At 44.0% G+C, this 20632-nt stretch overlaps 1 protein-coding gene across 2 annotated transcripts; it reads left to right on the forward strand.

Annotated features, from left to right (window-relative positions):
* The first annotated feature begins 2176 nt into the window (after nucleotides 1-2176).
* Nucleotides 2177-7933, forward strand: STRIT1 (small transmembrane regulator of ion transport 1). Of its 2 annotated transcripts, none has more exons than XM_028731349.2 (3): nucleotides 2177-2432; nucleotides 7537-7637; nucleotides 7722-7933. In XM_028731349.2, the coding sequence occupies exons 1-2, from the start codon at nucleotides 2420-2422 to the stop codon at nucleotides 7629-7631; spliced, it is 108 nt and encodes a 35-aa protein (XP_028587182.2). In that variant the 5' UTR covers nucleotides 2177-2419; the 3' UTR covers nucleotides 7632-7637; nucleotides 7722-7933. The 2 variants fall into 2 exon arrangements, with proteins under 2 accessions (XP_028587182.2, XP_077785985.1); XM_077929859.1 differs by lacking the exon at nucleotides 2177-2432 and adding an exon at nucleotides 4864-4958.
* The last annotated feature ends 12699 nt before the right edge of the window (nucleotides 7934-20632 follow it).

The raw sequence follows: 20632 nt of genomic DNA on the forward strand, positions 1-20632 counted from the left end.
ACAATTTGTGCATCTCCCCCTGGGATAGATGTGTATAAATGATTTTGATTGAGACTGAAAGTCTTAATCAGCTGTGATTCCTGTTCCTGCTTCTATCTGATTGTCACATCTGAAACAAACAGAATATTACTTATTTACTCCTTTACTTATTTACTACTCCTACTCCTAAATTAATAAAATTATTACCCATTGCTCACCAGCAGGTCCTAGGGAGAGTGACAACAATTCAGAATTAAAACAGATTTACAGCCCCAAGAATTCTCATTTGTTGCTAGAAATGGATCGTTTCACTGATGTCTTTATCAGGGCAGTTTTTAATTATTTGCAGTATAAACTTTGATATCAAACATATCCCGAGCAGTCATCAGACGAGTCTTTTATAGAGATTTATGTACAGCTCTTTTCCCCATTTCCCCCAAGTGTTTCAGTCCTCATGCAAGTCTCTCTTTGCACTTTGTGTCCAAAAGCTATAAAATAGGATTGCGTATCAGATCCATTTTTTCCAGATACCACACAATGTCTTGTCCAAGCTTAAGTGCTGTCAAAATACACATGTATATATATGAGAAATAGTATTTCATCTAACAAAATGTGCCAGCCCCTCTCGCTAATCTTCATTTATATACAGGATCCTGCTTAGCTGTTCTAAGGAAGTCAAATCATGGATTAGATTGCTCATTAGGGCTTAAGTGTGAGAGGGAGTGGATTTTGTCTGGCATAATGAAGGTAAAGCTGGGAAGCCTGAGAGACAGGAAAGAAAATGCAATGAATGCAGTGAATTTTAAACGGAGACTAGGCAGAACTCTACATGCATATTTATTCATTTGCTGCTTTGTTCATTTTTCTGTCTGAAGTGCCCCCCCTCAACCCTAGGTACATAGGAACCAAGGCTAGTCAAGTTATTTTTGCATCTGAGGTGGAAAATCCCATAAGCACTTCATGTGCAAGGAAAACATAAGAAGTGCCTTGCTGGGTCAGGCTGGTGGTCCATCTATTCCAGCATCCTCTTCTCACAGTGGCCAACCAAGATGCCCTTGGGAAGCATGCAGAGCAGGACCTCAATACAGCAGCATTCTCCCCATTTATGATCCCCAGCAATTGGCATTCAGAGGTATACTGCCTCCGAAAGTGGAGGTGGTAGAACATACAATACAATAGCAATAAACTATATGACTAACAATCTGGTTGCTTTTCATGGTACCCAAACTCAGCTGCCTGAAATGGCCATCTCACTTTGCCTAAGGGTAGGGCTGGCCCACAATAGTGCTCAAACTGAAGAATGCTGAATTCTGCACCATAATCTAAATCCTATGCAATTTAATGTGTGGAAAATTACATTCATATCAGACTTGGTTATATCTTATAAATTCAAGTCAGCCTTTCCCAACCTGATACCATCCTGGTATTTTGGATTACATCGTCCCTGACCATTGCCATGCTGGCTGGGGCATGATGGGAGTTGAAGTCCCAAATATCTCAAGGGAACCTGGTGTGGTCATTAGCATTACACCAGAACAGAGAAATAGGAACAGAAGCTTACGGCATTCAGAGTTTTGTGATTCCTTGTTTCCATAATCCCCACTCTCCTTTTGGTCCAGCTAAGGTTTATTCTGTTTTGGCCTGGTGAGAAAAGTGAAATGACACAAGATGAAAGAGTCAAATATACGGTAAGTCCTCCACTTTGGAGCAAAGTTTTAAGCAAAGCTTCATTTAATGCCTAATCCCAGTGAGAAAAAGCATCCAGTTTGTGGTTATATCCAGGCAGGGATGAATTCCATCATGACATGTTCCGTAGCTCAGGGATAGTCAATGCTATGCCCTCAAGATGTCGTTGAACTACAACTCCCATGCAATGGGATAAAAGACATTGTGAAAAACTTAAAAGTGACAAAAAGAAGTCAGAAGAGGGAAGGAGGGGAGTCAGCTCATAGGAGCAAATTACAAATGTAAAATGTAATATAATATGTATTTAAAATGTGGAATTTGGAAAACTAATAAACATTATATTGGGGAAAAACAAACAAACTACAACTCCCATCATGCTTGACCATGCTGGCTGGGACTGAGTTGTCATCCAAGAATGTCTGAAAGGCACCATTTTGACTACCTCTGCCTTAGCTTTATTAGAGTGATCATAAAAAAGGCATCAGAACTTGCTTGACTGACCGGTGAAAACACCACCTGAGAATTCTCAAAGCACCGCTCTACACTAATAATGGACAGAATGACCTGTAAAGTGTAAGGGCCCAAATTCCTGTCTTTCTCAACCATTGAATGCAGATAACTTACAGCTTACACTAGTGAAAGAAGCAGGTGCAATGCATTCCAGATTTTGCTCTATTTAAAGCTCCAGAAGCCTCAGAGATGTAACAGCAGAGTCGAACGTTAAATCAGTTCTGCTTAGACACACAAGAGAGGAATGGAAAAATCAGGTATGGTGAAAAGCCAAAATGTTTTAGAATTGTTGATCACCTGTGTGCAAAAGTCATGGATAAGAGCTTAGTCCTCCCTCTTTAAGATTGTGGTTGGGCTCTTTTATTTTTAGGATAATGCAATCTCATTTCTTAGCAACCTAGTCTTGTTTTCCACTGGGTTATTTAAAAAGTGCTTTTTCTTTCTTCTGCATTACTTTGATTGTTTGGTAATTCTACAAGCATCCTTTAGTACGAGTGAGAAGCTGAATGCTTTTCCTTTCTCAACAGAAAGCTAAAGTTACTAGCTCTACGGATGAACCGAATGCATGTAATCTTAAATGGTACTGTGATTTAAACGTAGCTACCATGCTGTAAAAATTAAGTTTGAAAATGTAGCCAATGTAAGCAAAGTACAGTATGTACCTTTCAGGAGAATTGAGCATCAAAATTCTGTTTTACATTGCTTTCGGTTATCGATTAATAATAGAACTTGAAACTGGATTTCTCTTTTAGTGCAAGTAAGACAGAAATTTGGCATTTAATATTTACTGACACTTTCTGTACTGTTTCTTGTACCCCTCTCCAAGTGGAGATAGATGAAAGCTGCAGACTAAAACATGATGCTCTGTTGTATTTTGTCTTTATAGCATTCACTTGAGCCCCTTGCCCAGCAGCAGATGACATGCTTGGGCTCTTCTGTTCCCTTGGTCTCTATCCAGCTGTGTCACTACAGCATACCAGGATAATAATAATAATAATAATAATAATAATAATAATAATAATAATAATAAATTTATTATTTATACCCCGCCCATCTGGCTGAGTTTCCCCAGCCACTCTGGGTGGCTCGCAATTGTGTGTTAAAAACAATACAGCATTAAATATTAAAAACTTCCTTAAACAGGGCTGCCTTCAGATGTCTTTTAAAGATAGGATAGCTGCTTATTTCCTTCACATCTGAAGGGAGGGCGTTCCACAGGGCGGGCGCCACTACCGAGAAGGCCCTCTGTCTGGTTCCCTGTAACCTCACTTCTCGCAATGAGGGAACCGCCAGAAGGCCCTCGGCGCTGGATCTCAGTGTCCGGGCTGAACGATGGGGGTGGAGACGCTCCTTCAGGTATACAGGATAGAGAGGGGTGTGGCGGTGGTGAGGTTGCTGCAGTGCAAACACAGCAATGGAGCCAGTACAGTGCTCCTGCTGCCGCATTTGCAATGTGCCAACCTTGCCACCACCAACCCTCCCCCTCTGCATCCATGTATGCTGCAGCAACTGCGTTGGATGGAAGTGAGTGACGCAGCCTCCCTACACCGTCCAATACTGTCCTTGCTGCTACTAAATGTTCATCAAGAAGACAGGATCATTTTTGTTGCAACAAGCAGTCATTCATCCCCTCCCCACCTAGGCTTATTTTTGTGGTTGGCATCCATTTGTCTTGGGAGACAATGGAGGAGTGTGCCTTGGGAGTGAAGTCAAACCATCGGAGAACCACAGCGCTTGCTGTGGCTCTAGAGGCTGATGCGGGAGAGACATGTTTCGTTGCAGCTGGGGCAAATGAAGGCGTCCAGTTGTGCTGCTGCAGATGTACCATGGCATTTCTTCTCTGCGCTCCTCCCAGTGGTCATTCCTGCTCTGGACACTGCTGTGGATACGTGACCTGCTTGTTGCAATCATACCTCCTTAAAAAAAATAAAAATTATTTATTTGGTTTTTCAGATTAACGTTTTACAGTCACATCTCCATCATACAACAGAAAAACAAGATTCTGAGGAATCTCTTGGACTTCCCTCTTCCCCTTTGTGGGTCCTATTGTAAATCATTTCCTTCTGCATCTTTTATAATAATCCAGATCTTTTATCTTTTATCTCTACATTGTATCCCAAATTCACTATTAAACTACAAGTGATATTCCAATCGTACTAGCAAGTTTAACTTTAAGATAAGTTATAAAGTTTCCCCATTTTGGTTTTCCTAATTTCTGACTCTTCCAGTCATTTTAGCCCTTTTGGCACAGTCCATTAAATTTATCTGCCATTCCTCTCTGGTAGGAACTTTATCTTCTTTCCATCTCTGAGCCAATAACATTTGCGCAGCTGTAGTCGCATGCATAAATACTATTTTCTGCTCCCTTGGGATTTCGGCACCTAGGATTCTTAAAAGGAAAGCTTCAGGTTTTGTTGCAATCATACCTCCTGTTACCTGGGAATAAGTGCCACCAGTTTCAATGGGCTTACTTCCAAATGGGCATGTATAGGCGTGCACTGTAACTTGGTAGTTTTTATGACCGTTTTAATTATTACGTTTTCGTGCTGAGGTTTTGTTAACTGAGAAAGAGAATGCACAAATGTCATCTCTGGAATGAAGAAACCAATACATAATTTTATGTATTACCCCAGAGGGAGTGGCTTCTGGGGATATTTATTCTGGCAACCTGCAGTGATGTCTGCCCCATTTATTTGTGTGCCATTGGCAGGCCTTCATGCCTTTAATGACTCCCCTGAAACAGTATCTCTCCCAGCCAGCTGCTCATTGCCTCATGACATATGGTGAGTGTTTCAATGTCTCTGACTCTTCCCCTTTCATTGTCTTCTTTCAGCTAAATTGGATCTCTGTTAAAGGGCATGTTTTACGGCTTTGCTCTCTTAGACCTCTTCTGAAGGCAGCGCTGTTTAAGGAAGCTTTTAATGTCTGATGCATTACTGTATATTAATTTTAAATAATAAATTATTTTTATTGTTATTTTTATTATCATTATTCTGCAGTTTTCCACCACCCTGTTAAGGAATATTAAGTTAATAACTCTTTTTATGTTATATATATATATATATATATATATATATATATATATATAGTAAAGGTAAAGGGACCCCTGACCATTAGGTCCAGTCGTGGCCAACTATGGGGTTGTGGTGCTCATCTCGCTTTATTGGCCGAGGGAGCTGGCGTACAGCTTCCGGGTCATGTGGCCAGCATGTCTAAGCCGCTTCTGGCGAACCAGAGCAGCACACGGAAATGCCGTTTACCTTCCCGCTTATTTATCTACTTGCACTTTGACGTGCTTTCGAACTGCTAGGTTGGCAGGAGATATATATATATAAGCGAGCGCAAATGAATGCTACGGTGATGAGCCGTGTATGTAAGGTTTGCATACCTGAGATACCTGACAGGGCAGCAGTGCCATTCAGACTGGATATGTGAAAATTCCAGGCGAATAACACAGTACCAATAAGTCTGCAGTGACCTCATGTCAGAGGAAATCAATTTCAGCTGCAGTGCTGAAATCACTGTCTCTCAGCCTAACCTACAGGGTTATCGCAAGGATAAAGCAGAAAGGGGAAAAAAGCACATCACCTTGAACTAATAAATACACAAGGAGACCTGTGGAATGAGACTTTTTAAATTGGCAGCTATTGAATTGATGTTTTATTTTATTATTGCTTATACAGCTAGACGTGGTTGGGGCTGTTATGGGTGGGGTACAGGGGAGAACTATAATTGTTGGGTATTTGCTCCTATATTCACAACAAACAAACAAACAAACAAATAAATAAATTGGCAGTCCTTTCAGTGGGCAAAAAGTGAAATCTCTTCACTGTACATAGTAATGACTACGGCTTATATCACCCACCTCTTTTAGCAACCAAACTAAGCTGCCGGTTTGCCCACTATTAGCAAGCAACATGTCCAGTACAAAAATGGCGCCAAAATGTGATTATATAGTCCCCGAGCTCATTGTTTTTAATTGTTAGTTGTGAGGTGGTTTTAAAAGTGTGGCTTTAATTGAGGTTCATATATTTACTTTGTAAAATTTATACACTGCTTGATTGTAAAAAAATAAAAAACCATCAAAGCGGTTTACAGAAGTAAAATTATAGGTGAAAATGGTTAAAAACAACCATTTAGAAGATTAAGATGAACAGCAAACCAAAAAACAACATTCATCACCATTCCACAAATCTATATATGCTGTTTTAATTTGTTATATTGGCATGTCTCCACCCCCATCGTTCTGCCCGGACACTGAGGTCCAGCTCCGAGGGCCTTCTGGCGGTTCCCTCACTGCGAGAAGTCAAGTTACAGGGAACCAGGCAGAGGGCCTTCTCGGTAGTGGCTCCCGTCCTGTGGAACGCCCTCCCATCAGATGTCAAAGCGATAAACAACTACCTGACATTCAGAAGACATCTGAAGGCAGCCCTGTTCAGGGAAGTTTTTAATATGTGACATTTTAGTGTATTTTTTATCTTTGTTGGAAGCCGCCCAGAGTGGCTGGGGAAACCCAGCCAGATGGGCGGGGTACAAATAATAAATTATTATTATTATTATTATTATTATTATTATTATTATTATTATGTGTGTGTTTACATGTCCCACCCTGGGACCATACAGCAAAGGAGAGGTTATACGTATTTGTAACAATAAGTAAGTAGATCCTTTCGGTTTCATGAGGAGAAATGTAAGCAAGTGCTTCCTCCGTGTTAGGAAAGTGATTGGATCATAAAGTGTTTGGGTTTGTGGGGACTTGGATCAGAGCCAGCGCCAGACTGCTGATGCTTGCCCAATGAAGCTGTGCAGCATTCTTCCCCTGCCCCTCCTGCTCTTGCCATGGTTTCCTTGAAAAACTCCTCCCTGCCAGACCCCAAGGTAGTCATTTTAGCAATGGGCAGGTGGAGACGCCACTTCTGAATGTGAGCCAAGGTTAGCTCCCCTTTGCAATGGCAGCGCCTTAACTCACCCCAAACGAAGGTCCACGGACTGTAGGTCAATGGAATCTACAGCTTTCATGGATCTATATGGCAGGGCATTGCAGTTCAGATGCCTTAACCATCACGGTGGATGGGATGAATGCTTGGCTCCCAACGTGGTACTTCTGCCTGCTAAGGCAGAGAGCAATGTTTGGTGGCACAGCTGGGTTGAGCCACAGTGAGACTCTGGGACCTTTGGACAGTTCCTGAACTGACTGACTGCTGGTGGCAGGCCTGCCTGGGCTGGCTGGCTGGGAGAGGTATCCTTTTCTAAACCTTTGATGGGTTCCCAGTCTCTGGAATCAAAATATTCCTCTTAAAGACCTTCATACGTTATGTCTCCAACCACAATGTGAATAAAACCTTTATTTTCTTTCTTCAGAGACAATCCTGTATTCCACTTATGTCATACCTCCGCTTCTCTTGCTTGGATGGCTTGCAGGGTGTGTATTAATGGTTTGGTATGTCTTCTCTTAAAAGAGGGTAAGTATGTCCTCCCCCGCGTGTAGCAGAGAAGTGTTTTCATGTCATTGCAATAATTTATTAACTTCTGTTTCTGTTCTGCAGGGAAGAAGCCTTTGCAAAAGAACTTCGGGAATTGGAGGAAGAAATGCCTATTTCTTCTTTAAATATACTGTGCAAACTATTGTATGTTACAATGAAGACATGACATATACTCTCTGTCTGCAAAGTGCTTAATGCAGAACTAATAACCAAGCAATTTTGTAGCCTTTAAGAAAATTTTGTATTAAACCTGAATTGGATGTTTAGGGTTAGAATGCTGTTTGTTCATCTCTTGCTACCAACTTCATTTTTCTCGTCCATGGACATAAGCATTTCAATGTGTGTATTCAAAGGCAATATAAATATTCTGCCTTTGCCCTGGTTATGGTTGGGAAAATGGGGTTAAGTGTTTGCGGTCTATACCTCTGAACAACTTGTCACCCTATCATTATAATTTTTTTCCAGTTATTCTACACAACTGAGGTATAACTCTACCCAGTCAGTAGAGCACGGGGCTCTTAATCTCAGGATCGGGAGTTTGAGCCCCACATGGGGTGAAAGATTCCTGAATTGCACGAGGTTGGACTAGTTGACCCGTGTGGTCCCTTCCAGCTGTTTTATGATTCTGATTCTGTATCCAAAGATTTGCTTCTGGTGCAGGTGGGGAACCTGTGGTCCTCCAGATGCTTCTCAGCTATAACGCCCTTGCCGTTGTGGTGTAGTGGTTAAGAGCGGTAGATTCGTAATCTGGGGAACCGGGTTCGCGTCTCCGCTCCTCCACATGCAGCTGCTGGGTGACCTTGGGCTAGTCACACGTCTTTGAAGTCTCTCAGCCTCACTCACCTCACAGAGTGTTTGTTGTGGGAGAGGAAGGGAAAGAGAATGTTAGCCGCTTTGAGACTCCTTCGGGTAGTGATAAAGCGGGATATGAAATCCAAACTCCTCCTCCTCCTCCTCCTCTTTCCTGGCTGAGGTTGATGGAACTGGAGTAGAACAATATCTGGAAGGCCACAAGTTTCTGGACACTTTAGTTGTGTTCAAACATAGTTCTAGGAAACAGAAGTATTTAAAGTGCGGAAGCCTGATCTTTAAAATAGGACAGAGGATTCTGGGGGCATAGGTGTGCATGACTAGGTGGGGAGGGTAATATAATTTGGAATACATTTAACTAGATTTGGTTTTTGTGAATTAAAGGCTAACCAGAATAATGAATTTTAGATAGATTGGTAAGAGAGCTAATTCCCAGTGCCCTTTGTTTCGATTGAACTTCTACCATATTCCTGTGGTGTAGCCTGGGAAATCCTTAAACACACCGACACTAATGCCATGGACAGGACAAGACTTCCAATCAATAGTCATGACTCCACCCCACAGAAACCCCTTGCTCTTAAACTTTAGGCTCATTGCCCAGGAAGACTATTTTTCTCCCAACAGGACTCCCACTATCTGGTGTTTTTGAGAAGTGCTGCCCACCTGCTGTGTTGCAGTGCATGGAGTGGGATAATCATGGAGAGAGGCTCTTCACGCCAGCCTAATCACTTGTTCCATCTCATTGTTTTTCTTTCCCTTTGTTTCAATAGCCCTCTGTGTAAATCTTAAGTCGGAGTCCTGTAGTGATTTCATGCTCTTTATTGCAGCTTGTAAAGCAGGGATTGAATTGCCCCCCAAACCTCAGTCTTTTATATACATTATATACACAATGAGTCCCATCTGATTGGCTGATTCTGCTTCCCTCCTGGAGCCTGATTGGTCTTTTCCTGCAGGCCAATCAGTTGTTGCATTCTACGATCCTACCAGCCTAATAGGCTGATTAACTTCTTCCTGGAGCCTGATGGGCCTTCTCCTGCAAGCCAATCAGTTGTTGCATTCTAGGATCCTACTTGCCTATTGCTCTAGGATCCAAGGTTAGTACATAACATGCAGTAGTAAGTTCCAATGTACTTTCAATTAATGGTAGTAAGTTACTTTCAGTTAACAGTAGTAAGTTCCAATGTACTTTCTCTGGGCACAGGACTGCATTGCAGTTTAAGACTCCAAAACACGTCCTGCACTCTTTCTTGAGACTGTTGAAATTTTCAGGCTCACTGAGACTCTTCCATTGTGACTATTTCACTTAACAGCCAGCCTGAAGAAGAGTGCTGGAGGACTCAAACGCTTGCTCGCTATTTCAAGACATTTTAGTTGACTCCAATAAAGACATGAGTGTAGCATGGCTATTTCACACCCTCCAGCATTCTTCAGATGAAAATCAGGATGCACATCTCTTGGTGCTGCACTGCTGCACAAACCAGTGCCTGATGGGAGCCATGACATTCCGTCCCTGGAAGCCGAAGGCAGGGGACGAGAAGGGAAGCAAATGCCGCCTAGGACTCTGGTTCCTGGAAGCCACTGCACATCAAGGGTTTGGTGGCTATTTCCACTGTGGCTGCTCCTGGGAATCATAGTTTCTTCCTCCCCACTCTTTTGCTGAGGGAGGAGGAAGGTGAAAGGGCTTCTGTAATTCTGGGACCATCCCAGTAAAATCAGGACACTTGAAGGGTATGATATATTAACTAGAGGCAGCAGGAATTCAGCCAGGGACTTTCTGCAGGCCAGTAATGTATTCTACCACTGAATTATGGCCCCTTTCTTTCACAAGCTTTCTTAAATGAAGACAATTGGACCTTCTGATCCAGTACTGTGGCAAGGATAACCAGTTTGGTGCCCTCCAGATGCTGTTAGACTACAACTCCCATCATCCATGACCATAGCCCATGTTGGCTGGGCATTGAAGTCCAACAACATTTGGAGGGCACCATAAGGACATAAGACACGCACGTCCAAAGTCCATTTTGGGGGCCTAATCTGGGCCATCCGTCTGTTTAATCCGGCCCCCGGGGCAGTTTATTTTCTGGGGTAAAATTGTAAAAAAAAGAGCTCAACAACTTCAATCCTAAAAATGTCAACAACTTTGGTTGGCCCTCACACATGTTCACTTCATCAAATCTGGCCCTCCTTGAAAATGTTTGGACACCCCTGACATAAGAGGAGCCTTCTAGAGGTGGTGCTGTGGTCTAAACCACGGAGCCTAGGGCTTGCCGATCGGAAGGTTGGCAGTTCGAATCCCCGCGACGGGGTGAGCTCCCGTTGCTCTGTCCCTGCTCCTGCCAAGCTAGAAGTTCGAAAGCACGTCAAAAGTGCAAGTAGATAAATAGGTTCCGCTCCGGCGGGAAGGTAAACGGCGTTTCCGTGCGCTGCTCTGGTTCGCCAGAAGTGGCTTAGTCATGCTGGCCACATGACCCAGAAGCTGTCTGTGGACAAACACCGACTCCCTTGGCCTATAGAGCAAGATGAGCGTGCAACCCCAGAGTCGTCTGCGACTGGATGTAATGGTCAGGGGTACCTTTACCTTTTACCTACGCATTCTATGATATCAGTTTGAACAGTATGATTTCTGACTCATGGACTAAATATATAGAAGAAATTGTACACGCCAAACCATTTTGCATGGTGTTTCATGAAAGACAAGATCAACACGACACTACATTGCAGCCTTTTCCCCATTTGAATGACTGGTATAGTAATGGTATTGGCCACTGTCTGCCACATGGTGGGGCTGCGTGTTTCTAATATCACTTTTTGGAGCAATGCATCTGGTGCATAACAACCAGTAGATGGCGCTGCCTTTGCACTCAACGGCTGCTGTGCAACAATTAGCAAAATGCAAGAAGGCGTTTCATTTCCCTCTGTTTTATTTATGGACTCTGGAGGCTATAATTAAAACCCCATAAACTGAAACTGAAGTGTGAGGAAAAGAGAGAAAATATTTTGTTGATGTGAAAATGTTTTGCTTTTCGCTTATGCCCTGCTAAACGCAGGAGGGGAAACACAGATAAATTTTGAAAAGACACACACACACACACACACACACACACGCACACGCACACACACCACACTAATAAAACCACAACAAGGAAGTGTTGAAAAGGCAACTCCACACTCTCAAATGTATGTTAACCCTTACCATGTATTTATATTTCTCTCCACACCCACCTGGAACTTCCATAATGTATATCACCAAAACCACCTTGTTAATGGTCACACTGTCAGTATTTTGTTTTATGTCATTATATCCCTCAGAAGATCCCTTCTTCCTCTTTCTCCTCTCACCCCAAGCTATATATTCCTGACAATTTAGGATTACACTTCATGGGTACGATATAGAGGTCCCTAATCCAGGAGTGAGCAGATACCAAATTTGCAGGATCTTGTCTTTATACTGCAATCTCATGGATGCTGGTCCATTTTGGGTAAATGGGGAACTTCCCTACCAACTTCACTCTGCCTCAGCCAGCACCTAATTTCCTGCCATCTTCCTTACAACCCACCCAGGGGGTGGAACTGGGTGTCATCTTCCTCCTCCTTAATCTCAGTGTTACCTGAGTGAAGAATTCAGCAGGGAGGTAAAGGTAAAGGGACCCCTGACCATTAGGTCCAGTCGTGGCTGACTCTGGGGCTGCGGCGCTCATCTCGCTTTATTGGCCGAGGGAGCTGGCGTACAGCTTCCGGGTCATGTGGCCAGCAAGCCGCTTCTGGTGAACCAGAACAGCGCACGGAAACGCCGTTTACCTTCCCACCGGAGCGGTACCTATTTATCTACTTGCACTTGACATGCTTTCAAATTGCTAGGTTGGCAGGAGCAGGGACCGAGCAACAAGAGCTCACCCCGTCGCGGGGATTCGAACCGCCAACCTTCTGATCGGCAAGTCCTAGGCTCTGTGGTTTAACCCACAGCGCCACCCGCGTCCCTCAGCAGGGAGGTAGATGAGGACAAAACTAGGATGAGTTGGCTCTGCCTGTCATTGGTTCTAGCCTCACCTCCTGTGGTCCTCCTTCTTTCTGCCCTACCAGTAAATGGCATGGAAGACTGGTGGCTTTTCTTTTTTTAAAAAAGTCATTTCTATTTTCTTTGGATCAGGTGGGGGCCATAGCTATTTCTACAACACATGCCCTTCCTATTCTGCCGCCCACTAACCTGCCTGCTGAGCGACTTTTTCACAGTCAGTCCTTGTTGTGCCGGCTCCATTCTCAGAAAAGCCTACACAAGATCCCTTATTCATAGCAGAACAACAGTGTTACGTCTCTGAATGTCTGCTCAGTTGTTGAGAATCACAGGCAGTGGGCAGAATGCTGCTGTGCTCATGCCCAGATTGCAGGCTTCCCACAAGTGTCAGGCTGGCCATGGTGAGAACAGAATGCTGGAATAATAATAATAATAATAATAATAATAATAATAATAATAATAATAATTTTATTTATACCCCGCCCTCCCAGGGCGGCTAACACTAATAAAATCACAGCAAAAACATAATTGGGGGGGGGGGGGGTAATTTAAAATACAAGTTAAAATGCAATTTAAAATGCAGCCTCATTTTAAAGTAGCCGATAAATCAAGACCGTAAGGGAAGGGAAACATAAGGGTCAGACCGAGTCCAAACCAAAGGCCAGGCAGAACAGCTCTGTCTTTCAGGCCCTGTGGAAAGATGTCAAGTCCTGCAGGGCCCTAGTCTCCTGTGACAGAGCGTTCCACCATGTCGGGGCCAGTGCTGAAAAGGCCCTGGCCCTGGTTGAGACCAATCTAACCTCCTTGAGGCTTGGGACCTCCAAAGTGTTGTTATTTGTGGATCTTAAGGTCCTCCGCGGGGCATACCAGGATCCAGCAGGCTCATCTTGTGTTCTTTATGGTGCTTCCACTTCTGAGGTCTGTAGAAGCCTGGCCTTGCTTTAACAGGCCTTTATTCTGCCCCCCCCCCTTCTCTGTCTGCATTGGCACTAGCTTTCCAGCCTCCATCGGTGTATGAATCCTGCTAACCGCCTCCTCCAAGGCCATGTTGACAGTCTAATGCCCATAACCAAAGACATGGTTATGTTGCAATTCTCATTCAGCATCCTGATTCTGCACCACCAAATCCCAAAAGGAACTTGGCTGGCAATTTACACAAAAGCAGAGCCTAGCCTGCTTTCGTCCTGAAAAGTGACGAAAAGTGATTCATGATGTTGAGCACCCTCAATTGTAAACAAAACTTCTTCTTTTTTTAATGTTCAAGATTTGACCTCTCTAAGCAGGAAAAAAAACCTGCAAGCATCTTCCTGACATCTTGAGGCCAGTTCGCACAGGTGAGCAGCCCATCTTTCCCTCCTTCAATGCTGTTTTGTCCCCTCACAGATTTGTGTGAAGAAACGGCATGGGAACTGACAAATTGCTCTCTTCCAAGGAGTTTATGGCTATTCCTGCTTTGCCTCACCACAATAGGGTGGGCGAGGATGGTAGTGGGGAAAACAACTGGGCCTGATTGGGCCTGATCCTTTTGTGTGACGATATGAGAACAGCTTGGGATTCAGCAGATCCCTGGCTATCTCATCCTTGGCCTCAGAACATCCCACTTGGGAGCCTTCCACTGATTAGTATCTGTAGGCAGACTGCCGAGAACATTCCTGCTCACCTGCATGTTCAACCACTGATGGAATACCACAACTTAATCCACACACCCCGCCAGCCTGGTATAAGTGGTAGAGATTTAAGGTAGCTTACAATGTAAATTTTTTAAAAAATCCATCTAGAATTATAACAATGCACTCATTGTTCACCGTACTAAATGGTCAGCTTGTGTATCATTATGCAGCCCAAATGGCAGGCCTCTGGGGACCACTATCAGGGCTGGCCCTAACATTAGGAAGAATGAGGTGGCCATTTTGAGTGGTGGATGCTGGAAGGATGAGCGGTGGCAATGAGGTGTTGGAGGACAGAGCTTCCTAGCTTGCTGCTTGCTCCTTAAGCTAGACTGCTGGGGTGATATCACCCCTTTTAGACTGGTTTATGGAAATGGGCTAGAACCTCAGAAATAATGAGCTTACATACAGCTGTCTCCTGTTCAAGGTCGGTGCCACAAGGTGGAAGAGGTGAATGCCCATGGTCTTAGTTTCCATAAAACCTGGATTGGTGGGAGCTCTTGTCAGCCAGCCAGTCAAGTGTCTATTTGGGCTTTTGACAGCATCTTGTCCCGTTGCTCAGCCTACTGAGGTTTAAGTGTAAGTGTGGATAAGTCTGTGTTTGTTGTTTTCTTGCCTTCTATTTTAATCTGTGTAATTATTTGGAGTTTTCCCTCTCTTGTAGAGTGTTGTTTTAGTAAAGTCTGTGTATGATTTTTATGAAACTTGGTCTGCTCTGAGTTCCTGAACCCTTCAATTTTGACCACACTTTTTGGAGCAAGGGTCATCCACCACAACTGCTGCCCTCAGATAGGATGGGAGATAATTCCCTGCCACCAAGATGCATTCAACTGTCATCCCAGTCAGCTTCTGCATGTGTAAAGGTGACACCTACTTGGCCATGGTCTCAGGCAGCAAAAAGTCTCGGGCCAGGCCTGCACATTATATATTCATTTATAGTCCGTCTTTCCTCTTAGAAAATCCCAAATTGGGCCACCTCTACGATTACGTAGAGTGAGGCAGCTTCTGGATAATTCAACCAATGTTGGACTTCATGAAAGGGCAGCAAATTTTTAGATATTTAATTTGTCACTGGTGTGCTTTTATTGCCAGGGAGGGTGAGAAGTGGTGCCAAAATATGGTAACATGAACACAAGGATGGCCCGTAATATGCATTAAATGGTGCTATGCTGCGCTCATGAACATGTTAGTCCAGTACGGTACTCAGGGCATGTCCTGAGGGCATGGATGACTCATTGTAGGGCTTCTCTGTGGTTCCTTTCCAGACTTTCTAACATAAGGCAAATGTTAAATAACTTACTCTTAATGTTGAAAAATGATCTGCTATCAGAATCATTTTCTTGCTCTGCGTTTTCCCAGGCAATTTGTCATTGTCGCAAAGAAATTGCGAGGTGAATGAAATAGAAGGAGGGGGACTCACCTTGAACAAGTCTCCTCAAGGCACATTGAGGGCAGATCTGAGGAGCAGGACAACGGAATAAGAGTGACCACCCCACAGAATGGATTTCAGTATTAAGCCAGAGTGATCTATAGACTATGCTAAAGAGGCTCATTTGAATGTTTGGAACTGATGATGGGCTGTTGCTGGCCACTATTTATAGGTTCTGTTGAAGAGCCAGGTTCCTTTCCAAAGAGCATTTCAAGCGTTCATGCTTCCCTTGTTGATCCTTTTAGATCTCCTGTCTCTTGCGCTTTGGCCTAGGCATAAATTTATATGCCCGGACATCACATACAGGCTGTTTAAATAGTGCATGCAACGAGGGCTTTTCTTTTTTGCATGTTACTAGTAGTTGTAGCTCACTATGGGATAATAGCTATTGCACCGAGCAATCTGAAAGCCGTTTTCGTTTGGGAGTTGCAACATGTAAGGCTACATCCACACCATAAATTTAAAGCACAGGGATTCCCCCAAGAATCATGGGAGCTGTAGATTTCTGGGAATTGTATCTCTCTGAGTACAGTTCCCAGGATTCTTTGGGAGGGGGGAAGCCATTTGCTTTAGATACTTGAGATGTATATTTTTAGAATCCATGTTCCTTCTGTGATTGTAAGTTGTTCTAAATTGTTGTGACCTGCCTTGGGACCTTGGGATAAAGGGCAGGTTAATAAATAATAATAATAATAATATTGCTTGGTCCCTGCTCCTGCCCACCTAGCAGTTCGAAAGCATGTCAAGTGCAAGTAGGTAAATAGGTACTGCTCTGGTGGGAAGGTAAACAGCGTTTCTGTGTGCTGCTGTGGTTCGCCAGAAGCGGCTTAGTCATGCTGGCCACATGACCCGGAAGCTGTCTGCGGACAAACGCCGGCTCCCTCGGCCAGTAAAGCGAGATGAGCGCCACAACCCCAGAGTCAGTCACGACTGGACCTAATGGTCAGGGGTCCCTTTACCTTTACCTAGGAATTTTTTGCCTGCCCTCAAAATGGCTGAGGTGGGCAGCTTTTTTTGCCTACTCTGTATTTGATTCTGGGAGCATAGAGGTTTAGGGGTGGATGCAGTTAAATAGGTTAATTTGGTTGCAAGGTTTATTTGCCACGTTGTTGGCAGAAAGGTGTGGGAAAGGTTAATGAAGGGAAATGTATGCACCCTTAGGCACCTTTAAAGCCAGCTGCTCTGGGCTGTGGGGCCTTTAACCTGAATATAGGGCATGAGGCTCACATGTTGTGGGGCTCCAGGAATGCATGGGGCAAGGCGGCCTCCCTACTCACCATAAAGTGGACCCCAGGCTTTGAGGCTATACCTTGTCATGCCCCTTAGAACTGGCAAGGTTTGGCTCATTCAAGGTTGAGTTTTAAATTAGCTTCCTGCACTGCTCATTTCCCTTATTATCAATAAAATGTGTCCCTTGTTCAGCCTATTGTTTGTGTTTCCCCTGTGTTTATTACCGGGTCCTGTCGTGGGAAAAGTATTAGGCCTTCTCTGTCTCATAGACCTGAATGGGACGCAGAGTAAATATATTTGGTCTGTGACTTTTGGCTGCTTTCCAAAGGTCTTGGCAGCTCTGGTGGCATGAATCAAATGTCAAAACCGAGAATTGAGTGTGTAGCCTGATACAGTAACTGATCAGCCGAAGCAGCTGCGATTTCCTGGAAGTGTTTGCAAATGTGTGTGCAGAACACTGAAGATCTGGGGGTCATCCCATGCTGTAGCGTGCCTCTCTATTGGGGCACAAAACTGCATTCCCCGCTTCCTGTTGTTATAAGAGATGCTTCTAGCAATTAGCCTGCCATGCATTGGCCTACAAAATACATTAATTAGCAGTGACCTTGCTTGCTCCAAAGGGCGTGAGCCAAATACCAATTACAAATGTTGAATTGCAAACTAAATTGCAAATTAGGGGAATAAATCAAAGGCAGTCCAAGTCCAGTAACAACTGCATTTGCGATTGACATATTTGCTACATGCAGACCATCTCTATTTATGAGAAATAGAGTAGCCTGTACCAACTGTGGCAACATATTCATGTTTGCCTCCCCCCACCCCAGTCATGGATACATTATTTGGGCACCAAAGGTACCCATCCCTTTAAATGTGTTGTTGATCATGAGACAAGGAAGCTGTAGTATCTCCTGACAGACCATTAGTCCACACCACGCCTCCCCACTATGGTGAGGAGGACACTGGTCCTGAGACATCTGCATTGGCTCCCAGTATGTTTCTGAGCACAATTCAAAGTGTTGGTGCTGACCTTTTAAGCCCTAAATGGCCTCGGTCTAGTATACCTGAAGGAGCATCTTCACCCACATTGTTCTACCCGAACACTTAGGTCCAGCACCAAAGGCCTTCTGGTGGTTCCCTCATTGAGAGAAGTGAGGTTACAGGGAACCAGGCAGAGGACCTTCTCGGTAGTGGCGCCCGCCCTGTGGAACACCCTCCCATCAGATGTGAAGGAAATAAGCAGCTATCTTATTTTTAAAAGACATCTGAAGGCAGCCCTGTTTAGGGAAGTTTTTGGTATTTAATGCTGTCTTGTTTTTAAAACTCGATTGGGAGCTGCCCAGAGTGGCTGGGGAAACTCAGCCAGATTGGGGGGGGGGGGGAAAATAATAAATTATTATTATTATTATTATTATTATTATTATTATTATTAAATTAAAGTGTTGTCCAGAGCAGCAGAGTGGGAGCCAGTGTGGTGTAGTGGTTAAGACCGGGTTCGCGTCTCCGCTCCTCCACATGCAGCTGCTGGGTGACCTTGGGCTAGTCACACTTCTCTGAAGTCTCTCAGCCCCACTCACCTCACAGAGTGTTTGTTGTGGGGGAGGAGGGGAAAGGAGAATCTTAGCTGCTTTGAGACTCCTTAGGGTAGTGATAAAGCGGGATATCAAATCCAAACTCCTCCTCCTCCCTTCCCCCGTGTTGAGGGGCCCATCGCAGAAGGCGGCACCATGGGAGACACCATGGGGACTGGCAAGGCCTGGCGCGAGGTCACACCAACCTGAACAGCGTCTTTCAATGCTGCTGGGACCGGTGTGACTTAGCGGAAGTGACTTAGGTGGCCTGCACACTATCAGGAGACGTGTGCAATTTTGCGTGTCGCGCATATACTCTCACCAGCACACAACGTGCACCGGTCCCGCCAATCTTGGGGCCACCCACCACCTCTGGGACCTACTGCCCTGTTACAAACTCTGGATTTGACTACAACTGCTGTTCTTGATAGGCTTATTCGTTGCACTGAAATTAACATTGCACTCATAGCCTTTCCTTCAGCTAATTCTAAACATGGCACGGACTATTAAGTAATTCAATGTACAGTGGTACCTTGGTTCACGAACTTAATCCATTCCGGAAGTCCGTTCTTAAACCAAGGTGCGCTTCCCCATAGAAAGCAATGCAAAATGGATTAATCCGTTCCAGACTTTTAAAAACAACCCCTAAATCAGCAATTTAACATGAATTTTACTATTTAACAAGACCATTGATTCATAAAATGAAAGCAATAATCAATGTACTGTACTATAAAATAAATAAAACAGTATTGTAGGTGATAAAAATTAAAAAAACAACAACTTACCTGCACTGATGATAGTCATTGTTTGGATGGGGGGCTTTTATCCATTTCCGCAGTCACACAATCAATCAATCAATCAGTTGCTGAACTGTGATCCACATAGATTCCCCCCTCCACGCTACTGTGGGAAATGCTCCCTAGAGCGTGCGTCTCCCGCTACTGTGAGAACAGAGCGCTGGAATCAATGGACCCTTGGCCTGATACTAGAAGTACTTCCTTACTTCCTTAAGTTTTGTCTGAGGTCTGAGTTCCTCAGTCCCAAGGTTGATTCCTCAGCTTTTCCTTCTGTCTTGATGCATCACTGTTTTCACCTGCACAAAAGTTCACCAAATCATGGAAATCCAATAAACCTGGCATCTGCACTTCAGAGCAGAATGGTTCTTTAGTTTCCATATGTTGGTGGCATTTATATCTAGGGACTCAGCTACATTAGCAAAGAAAAAGTGTTTTAAACGCGTTATAACATTGTGACACCAGATAGTGGTGTGGAGTTTCATTTTTTGGCAACGTGATTTCCCTTTATGAGGCTTACAATGCGTTTTCCTGAAACTTTTTTTATGTGTCTAGATCTAGTCTAGTTCATATATGCATACATATTTTTTTTCATGCTGTTTTGCACGCAGATAACCAACAATGTGGAGAAAAGTGTTGATGACACTAAGTGGATTTAATTGCACAGCCAATTCTGTCTTTATGGCTTGGGGAAAATATAGTGGCAATTTCAGAAGCAGCTGCTGGCTGAGTGTTTGTGTGTGGTGGTCCACCTGCTTCACACCAGTGTTGCTGTAAATGGCTTCTGTGATTCTGTGTATGAGATCATGTGGAGAAAATAAGCATGCTGAAGTTCTATGAACTGGCTCTTCATTCAAGTACTCAACCTTGGGCTTTGAGGGTCAGTTGAAACAGAGCAGCTGAAAGGCCCAGGCCATGAAGCAAGGCTCATGTGCTCCTTCCATGTTTTCCCTCAGCAGGTTGCTTGTCCTGATAGGAACCTTTTGGATCTCTATTTTAGAAAGTGTGAACAAAGTACTCAAAGGCACTCTGAACAACATTCCCTCTGAGGTCCATCATGTCTAGGGATAGAGGAGAAATATAGAATTGTAGAGATGGAAGGGACCTTACTGCCAGAAAGTTATTCCTGGAGTTTGGTTGGAATCTCTTGTAACTTGAAGCCATTGGAGCAGGTGAAAACAAGCTTGCTTCATCTTGTGTGTGACAGTCCTTTAGATATTTGAAGATAGCTAGAATGTCTCATCTCTGTCTCCTCTTTTCCAGGCTAAACGTACTCAACCCTCTCAACCGTTCCTCATAAGCCTTGGCTTCTAGACCCTTGATCATCTTGGTTGTCCTCCTCTGCACACGTTCCAGCTTGTCATTTTGAAATCTGAATGTGTCTTCTGTGGCATTAGCTACCCCTCCCAGTTTGGTGTCATCTGCAAATTTCATGAGCACCCACCCAATTCCTTCATCCAAGTC

The sequence above is a fragment of the Podarcis muralis genome, chromosome 6, assembly GCF_964188315.1.
Source record: "Podarcis muralis chromosome 6, rPodMur119.hap1.1, whole genome shotgun sequence".
In the NCBI taxonomy this organism is placed as follows: Eukaryota; Metazoa; Chordata; class Lepidosauria; order Squamata; family Lacertidae; genus Podarcis; species Podarcis muralis.